The following is an 8,758-nucleotide window of genomic DNA, read 5'->3' as shown; positions in this document are numbered from 1 at the left end:
CAATGGCAGCCCACTCCTCCCCAAGCGGATGGGTTAAATTTATATATTTAATTTCGTTGCTCTGTACTTGTGACAGTGTAATGACAATAGAACGGTGGAAGTTTGATGCACTTGGATATTGTTTGATAGATTGAAAAGAAGTGGCATTTGCCAAAGGGTCCAAACAGCAATACCCAATTGTTTATTCACTGGGTGGTGTCCTGGAAGGGAAGCTATCAGTGTTTCTTTGTTACAGAAAGGGTTGGTTTTAGGATTTTGTGCTAGACGTGGGCTGTTCACAAATATGTCTTCAGTCCGAGCTTAATCCATCAGTATACTTGGCATTAGGTCAGCTTGGACCAATGATATCACCCCTGTGGTATAGTGTGACGGAGATTTAGTTGAAAAGGTGAAGAAGTGTCCCAACAGGCCAACTGTTAGATCTTCATCTTAGATGCCCCATGGGTTTTCTTCTGTCCTGTGGGAGGTTTGTGTTCATCTGAATGGGCTGTGTATAGAGCCCTAGCTACATAGGTTCAACACAGGTGTAATGAAACCAACAATAAAGTACCTAGGTACACCTTTGCCTGTCTGATGTTGAAGTCCTCCTTCCACCATCTTTGTCCATTTATTTAGGTGGAATGAGTTGAAATGTCAACTCCAACACGGTTTTCTTTGGTTCAATCCTTAGAGCCGGTCTTAACTGAGCGCCATTTCTCCACACGTTCCGGCCCATTAAGCATCCAGGGCTCTCATGGCAGCGGCAGAGAGCAGCACCAGGTTGCCTCATTAAGTACGCATCCCTTTCTGTTTAAAGGTGTCAGTAGATATGGGCTAGATAGACTCTAACTTACCAGCATTTAATCAAAAAGGCTTATTCCTAGACATTTGATTTTCTTCTCCATCCCTGGCTGTTTTCGGCTTATTGCACCGGCACTCTGACCTCTTTTACTGCTTCTAATGTTGCAGGATTAAGAAACTGCAGCTGAAATCTGTCCGTTTCATCTAAGCCAGAAGTGTCAGGAGAAGGGCCAGAGGGTAGCTTTCCATTTAATCGAATCAGCTGAGAGTCGCTACGTAATGATATCATTCTGCAACAGATGTGATGGGATGTAATTTACTCTGTGGGAAAGCCTTTCAGTTTATCTGAGTTTATCTTCACCATTCTGCTCTGTTGCTAAGGATCCTTCTGGTTTTAGTCAAATACTTAAAGGCATCAACTCTACTTCCTTTGTTCACCTGTTGAACAACCTCCAGTCCATCTGATGAGCTGATGATTGTACAGAGACTGCATTATTCATGGGAACTATAGAAGAGGCGGCTCATGTATTGTTACTCTAGACACCAGTTCAGCCTTTAATGTTTTTTAGTCGTTTAGTTTTCAGAAACCCAGACTTGGTTGTGATGTTTTTACATTTCTACCTCACTTCAATGTGGGGATGTTCCCAGTGGTGCACCTCAAGGAGGAGTTGTTGGCATTCCTGAAATTACAGTTTGACTTTGAACCGTTAAATTCAGCAGGAAGGTACTTAAAATAATTTCTGTTTTTTGATAGTTGTGTCTAAATACCAATTAGACTTAGAGAAGCCAATCTATAGTTTGTATGTCTGAAATAAAACTTAAAATTGTGCACAAATTCAAAGCAATAATAAAAAAACTTTAACAGTTTTCTGAACCACATGGAAGCAACTTTAACCAGGAATGCTCTTTATATTAACATGCACTTTTATTATTTACTAAGGCTTTCTAAAAGCATTTTAAACACTCATTTTAGTCACTTTTTCTCCATATAATAATAAAAAAAATAAATAATTGAAAAATCATTGAAAGTTTGAGACCCTTTTCTTTTAGATCACAACTTCTCTACTGTTGACCTTTCTAGAACTAAGCGTAAATAATCTTAAAAAAGAAATAAAGCAGGATATAAACACACCCGCGCCTGGAATCAATCAAATCAGCTCCGAGCTTTTAATTCTCAGCTCCAGTGTCCCACTTTGCCCTCAATCTCTTAAAGCTCCCCCCTCTCCTAACCCCCTCCCACATCATGCCTGGAGCTCAGGCTGCCCTGCTGGTAAATAATTGACAAGCTCTCCCTCCTCTTTTCCGTTCCTCTGCCATTGTTGCATCTCTCGTCGGGTCCTACGGGCCGTGACAAGTCGCCCTCCCCGCTCCTATCATGTCCAGTCTCCACCTGCTGCAGCACGGATAGTGATGACTGTTTGCAGGCAGACTGATGCACTGGGAGCAGCTGCTGGTAAGACCTCATTATTGTATTATTGTTATGAGGAATAAAACTTGGAGAGCAATGCTGTTTAGTATTTGGGTGTTAACTATATTAGATTTGTAAGAATTACATCTAAATTAAATGTCTTTTTTTCACTTTCCAGAAATCTTTCACCTATAAAAGTAATATTTTCTAATCACTGATGTCCTCTTTTTCTGTTCTTTCCTACTGATTCATTACTGTTTAACTCATAACTAAGTGAAAATGACGGAGTGAAGCTGGGAGGATCGCACTAATGGAGATTATTCAAGCTGATCTTCCTTCTCTTAATAACTGACTCGTTTACAGCAGAAAAAGGAAACCAGATTCTTGCAGAATCATCTTTATTGGCTAAGTCTGTTGCATCAACAGCGTATCTGACTTCACTGAATTCACAAAGTTTTCCTGTTGGTGAAGTAAAATATTCAACATTTAAACATCATCTGGTATAAAACAATAAGTAATGATTAATCATTCAGATATCCTCATACTGCAGCTGAAAACTAAATTGGTTCCGGTGAATTATTTTCCACCAGCAGTTGGATTAAGATCCAGACAGTTTGCTGGCTTGTTCTCCGAGTTTATCTGCTTTTCATGCAGACATGTTTAAAAGTTCTTTAATTAAGTTTACAAATAGATGATCTTCAATAGAAATCAGGTTATCGTCTGCAAACCTGCATACTTTCAAACTATACATTAACATTTAGGGTTCAGAAAAGTCCTGTATTTAGATGAAAAGTTGAATGGGGCTTTAAACGCTCCTTCCATCACCGATGGAGTAAAACTGGTTTGTTTTTATCAGGTGATTATGGCTCCAAACAAACATTCCACTTTAATCTCTTTGAACAATGCAGATTAAGCCAAGTTTTATCCAGTCCTGCTTGCCTTAAACCCAGTGGAACAATGATTTTTAGATGTTTGCAAGTTATAGATGATTATTGTTAAGGCTCTTTTTCTTTAGCTAACTCCTTTACAAATCGTTCAAAAACACTGAGTCCTGATTTCACTTTTTTGTGCAGTTTCTGTTTTCCAGTTGATTCGGCTTTGAGTTTTCCTAAATGGCGCTTTGATACCTGCTTTGGTTACCCCCTGGATATTTTTCTTTTATAATCTGATCATTTTGGTTGGAATAGCTTGAAATCAACACTAATTTTCCACACGTCATTCTAAAGGTCGTGTATAACCTGTTAGTCTACTACTGCAGCTGAGTTTGAGGAGTAAAAATAGATAAAAGAACTCAGTCAGGGTGCCACACAAACCTTGATTCACTTTAATTCAATTTATTTCTATAGCGCCAATTCAAAACACATCATCTCAAGGCACTTTACAGTTCACCAGATCATCCAGTCAGATTGATTCAAAGTTTTCTATCTAAGGAAAACCAGTTGATTGCATCGTCTCTGACTCGAATGCAATCCCTCACACTAAGCATGCTTTTAGCGACAGTGGAGAGGAAAAACTCACTTTTAACAGAAAGAACCCTCCAGCAGAACCAGGCTCAGTGTGAGCGGCCATCTGCTGAGGCCGATTTGCAGCCCCGTCCAAGAAACACACCAGGTATCTCTCAGATACCTGGTACAGCCAGGTATTGGGTATTGGTATCAGGGCCAAAAAATGGCGTCGGGGCAACACTAATCTGAACCATAAAAGTCCAATCATCCCCCATTAAGTCAGAACGTATGTGATGCTTTCCGCCTCAAACTGCCACAATAAGGCTACTGTCCACTAGGGGTGGAACGGTTCACAAAATCCGGTTTCGTGGTCACGGTTTTCGGTTCGGTTCGGTATATGTTGATTGTTAGCCTGACATGTTGGTCATGTTGCTGTTAGCATTAACAATACGTGTTGCACAATGCTTGCACACTGTTGGACTTTTATCCCCAACTTTCTTCCCGCCGTCATCGTAGGTCACTCTAAAAGCAAAGCGGTCCCATACAGCAGACCTATAAAGTGCTGCTGGCGCGTCTTCCAACTCCTGTTCTTTCCCACTCGCCATACCCACACAATTCTCCACAACAACTGATTTTTTTCTGCTACACCCGGCTACGCTGCTTCACTTCTTCTTCTTCTTCTTGTTTACTACTGGTGGTTGGCTTTGGTCGCTGTACCGCCACCTCCAGCGTTTACACCTGGAGTGTAAATGCTTCGCCTATGAGAAAAAGGAGCAGCGCATGAACCGAACACAACACACGCGAACCGAACCGAGACAGTCGAACCGAACGGTTCGGACGGTTTTCATAAACCGTTCCATCTCTACTGTCCACCGTTTAATGGTTTTATTAGTTTTTTTTTCAGGTGTTTTTGATGATTTTATATTGGTCAGTTAACAGTTGAATTGAATATAAAATTGATTTAGGTTTCTGGTCTCCGCCCTAATCTTGAGTTTCTGTTTTCAGAGATCTGGTTGGAGTCATGAGGGAGTTCATGTTGGTTCTCCTGCTGGTCATCGAGTCGTCCTGCAGGTCTTCCAGCAAGGCGTGCGAGCCAGGCTGCGATTGCCGTGGAGACCTGAAGTTCACCATCTGCTCGCGGGCTCACCTCACCCGGCTTCCCGTCCGAGCCCCCCCCTCCACTGAACTCCTCGACCTGTCAGACAACCTTATCTCCGTCGTCCCCAAACACGTCTTCCACAGCAACCGTAAGCTGAGGGTGCTGCTGCTGCAGAACAACAACATCAGCACGGTGGAAGACGCTGGCTTCTCTCAGATGGATTTCCTGCAGAAGCTGGACCTGAGCTGGAACCGGATCTCCGCCCTCACTGAGGGATTCTCAGTCGGTTTGGCCTTCCTCCGGGAGCTGCAGCTGTCCCACAACCAGCTGACCAGCCTGGACAGCCGCTGTTTCCTGCACCTGGACGGCCTGCAGAGGTTAAACCTGTCTAACAACAGCATCCAGACTATCCAGGTGAGGTCGTTTGCCTCCATGAGCAGCCTGCGGCAGCTCCACCTGCAGGACAACCAGCTGAGATCTTTAACGAGCGGGACCTTCTCTATGCTGCGCTCCCTGGAGGTCCTCAACCTCGCCGGGAACCAGATCCACCAGATGGAGTCCGCCGTGTTCAACCCTCTCACCAGCGTGACCTTACTGAACTTAGCAGACAACCAGTTTTCCACAGTCTGCTTCAAAACGTTCCTGAGCATCCACACCTACAGCACCCACATCCTGCTGCAGGGCAATCCGTGGAACTGCGACTGCGAGCTGCAGAGAGTTTTCCGGAAGCTGCGCAGCATCCAGAAGCTCTTCTTGGACGACTACTACAACCTGACGTGTTGGGCGCCGCCAGTCCTTCACAACCATCGGCTGATGGAGGTGGACAGCGAGCTGTGCATCGCGGAGACGGTCACCGTGCTCATCATCACCATCACCGTGGTGATAACCGTGCTGGCCGCCATGCTTATGGGCGAGAGGAAGAAGAAGAAGAGGAGAAAGGCGCTGCACTGGACACAGCAGAGGGAATTCTCGGAAGATTCGGATTTCTGAAGCATGGGGTTTATTGTGATGCCCTGTAATCAACCTGGAGCCTTGCTGACTGTTAAGGCTGTTTTTTTTCTGTTTTTTGCAAGAAAATATACATTTTTACATGAAGTGACTTTTAACAGTATTCATGCACCTTGAACTCTTTTGAATTTGATCACCAGCCACAAACAGCTGTGTATTTTGTGACGGACCAGCCTAAAGGTCAAAGGTTGTGTGCTTTTTAAATTTTATAGACCCTGCATTGCCAGCCTGAAGCATTTTTAGAGTTCATCTCTATTCTCACATTTAGGCGGAAATTGTTTTCAATTCTTCTCTTAAAAAAGCTCAGCTTCCTCGGGTTGCATTTAGAGCATCTCTGAAAAATGGTTTTCAATTCTTGCCAAAGTTTCTCTATAGGATGTAAGCCTGTACTTTAACTAGGCCCTTCTGTCACATTAACCAGTGTTAGCTTCATGCTAATGATCATGTTCCTGCTTCTAAACTTTCTAGCAAGTTTTCTTTCAGGGTTGACCCTGATTTCACTCCATCCACCTTCCAGTCAGTTCTGATCAGCTTCTCTGCCCATGCAGAGTAGCATCCTAACAGCATGATACTGCCAACACCATGTTTTGGAGTCAAATGTTTTTGTTTTTTAACATTATGGTTTTAGAACCTCACACCGCTCAAAGGTCTCTGCTATTCTCCCTGACCTGTCTGCTGAGTTGCTTGATTTTCTTTGTGCTGTTCTTTGTTCTCTATCTAACCTCAGACTAGAAACAAAACAGCTGCCGACCTACTGAGACTGAAATGTATGGAATAGGATAAAAGGGTTAACTCATTTTTAAATATTATTTCAGTTTAATATGGGGGGAAGTGTAAGAATTCTGACTTTAATCTCAGAATTCTGATTTTTTTTCCTTAAAATTCTGATGTTAATCCCAGAATTCTGACTTTCTTTGCAGAATTTGGACTTTAATCTCAGAATTCTGATTTTTTCTTAGAATTCTGACTTTAATCACAGGATTCAGATTTTTTTCTTAGAATTCTGACTTTAATCACAGGATTCAGATTTTTTTCTTACAACTCTGATTATCAGAATCAGAAATACTTTAATAATCCCAGAGGGAAATTACTTTTGTTACACGCTCCAGTTACAGTTTTTCATGACTTATACACACATCCAACTCTACAATATAATAAAGATTAAAAAATAAGAATAAAAAGAGATAAAATATATATACACATATAGCTCTTCTGTATATATATCTGTACGTATATCTATGCATATGTAAAAACTAAATCCAAATAAAGTGAAAGTGAAAAAAAGTAAAAGTTTAATGTCAGAATTCTGATTTCAATCACAGAATTCTAATTTTTTTTCTTAGAATTCTGACATTCATCTAAAAATTCTGACCTTTTCCAGAATTCTGACTATAATCTTAGAATTGTGGATCTAAATGTAGATGGTCACCCTGAAGGAAGAGATGTGGAGAACTCAGCTTCACTGACAAAGATGTGAGTTGTTTGGCAGTGACACATTGGTGGAAAATTACAGAATAAGGCGACTTTTTACATGCGAGGGGTCCCTGGTGATGCTATTTCATTAATGGAGGAGCAGAAAGTGATTAAAACAAGAGAGCGAGTCTCTAAAACAGACAAGGCTATGGCTTGATGCTAACATGTTTGTTAGCTGTCAGAATTCAGTCAGAATTCTGAGATTAAAGTCAAAAGTCAGACTTTTTTTCTCAAATCATTCTGAAATAAAATTTAAAAATCAGTTAACTTTTTTAATTTTTTCATTGTCTCTAATCCTCTTCCATAGAATTGTACATAATTATACTGTTTATTAATTAGTTGATGTTTGAAGACGACCGTAACAAAGAGAAATTCATATGTACATCTCATCTCAGATTTCCAGTATTCCAACATTTCTTTGTACTACATCGGTTTGTGGTTTTGTCATGAATAAATCTGGATAACCTAAAGCTGTATGTCAGTTTTTATTTATTTATTTATTTAGGAACTGTGGTTCTGAAAACCCTTTATCTCAGTTCTGTCTCCCCCTGCAGGTGGAAACGATAAACTGCAAGAGAAATCCTCTAGTGTCATGAGGTCATCAGACGAACCAGGGCGTGGTGTTCGTTTGTTTTTGGTAGTTTTATTGCGCCCTCCAGGAACATTTTCTTTTTCACGGAATCTGAAGCGATCAGTGGCTTTTTTTCTTCCCACATTTAAAATCACAATCATTCACAGCCGCTCTGCGTTTCCTGTAGGATTTAAATACAAGATAGTAAAATATATGCAGAAGGTTATCAGAAATTAGTCTTTGTTAAACACTTTTTCGACTAAATCAGATTTTGTTAAACTTACTCACAGAAATATGAAGTTATATTTGTAAAATTTGTAAATTTTGATCAACGGTTGTTCTTAAAATAATTAGAAAGGAAACTGAAGATTTATTTAATTGTACTTTTTTTTTAATAAACTGCACAGCTGATACAGGGCTGTTTACTTATATATGTCCCCGAATATATATATTAAAAAATAAATAGAATAAAATCTGTTTTGACAAATGTTTCTGCTATGTTGTCGTTTGTGTTAATTTTAAGTGAAATATTAAAATTTCTCTTCCATGAAGCGCAGGAGACTTTACAAGCTCAGATATTAGCGCGGTCTTTCCTTAAATTTAGTTACAGAAACGCTTTTAGACTTAAATACAGACGTTAATGGAAGTTTCCCTTTAATTGAGGTAGTCCAGCCGTTTTTAGGCGTGTCTGGCAGACATTTTAAAGTGACATAATTTACATAAAACAAACCGGATGTGAACGAATTCAAAAGGTGTCGCAGTATTTATTTGGTCTGTATTCCCTAGTGTTCAGTCGAATGTTAAATAGTGTTATATTTTAAAATATAAAAAATATATAATTAACACAGTATATAGTTTTTAATGTTGGTTATTCCCGGTTAAAATTGTCGGTAAGTTTTATTTTGAAGGGACAAACCGGAAACACTAATATGCTACACGTTAGCTTGTTAGCTTGTCGTCTGTTTCGGGACAGG

At 40.4% G+C, this 8,758-nt stretch overlaps 1 protein-coding gene across 1 annotated transcript; it reads left to right on the top strand.

Annotated features, from left to right (window-relative positions):
- Positions 1 to 2,107: 2,107 nt before the first annotated feature.
- On the top strand, positions 2,108 to 5,823 carry LOC107092275 (leucine-rich repeat-containing protein 17-like). Its single transcript, XM_015386644.1, has 2 exons — positions 2,108 to 2,233; positions 4,639 to 5,823. The coding sequence occupies exon 2, from the start codon at positions 4,655 to 4,657 to the stop codon at positions 5,720 to 5,722; it is 1,068 nt and encodes a 355-aa protein (XP_015242130.1). The 5' UTR covers positions 2,108 to 2,233; positions 4,639 to 4,654; the 3' UTR covers positions 5,723 to 5,823.
- Positions 5,824 to 8,758: the final 2,935 nt, after the last annotated feature.

This window comes from Cyprinodon variegatus, unplaced genomic scaffold (assembly GCF_000732505.1).
Source record: "Cyprinodon variegatus isolate N-32 unplaced genomic scaffold, C_variegatus-1.0 Scaffold373, whole genome shotgun sequence".
In the NCBI taxonomy this organism is placed as follows: Eukaryota; Metazoa; Chordata; class Actinopteri; order Cyprinodontiformes; family Cyprinodontidae; genus Cyprinodon; species Cyprinodon variegatus.
This window is presented reverse-complemented; position numbering and strand designations above follow the sequence as displayed.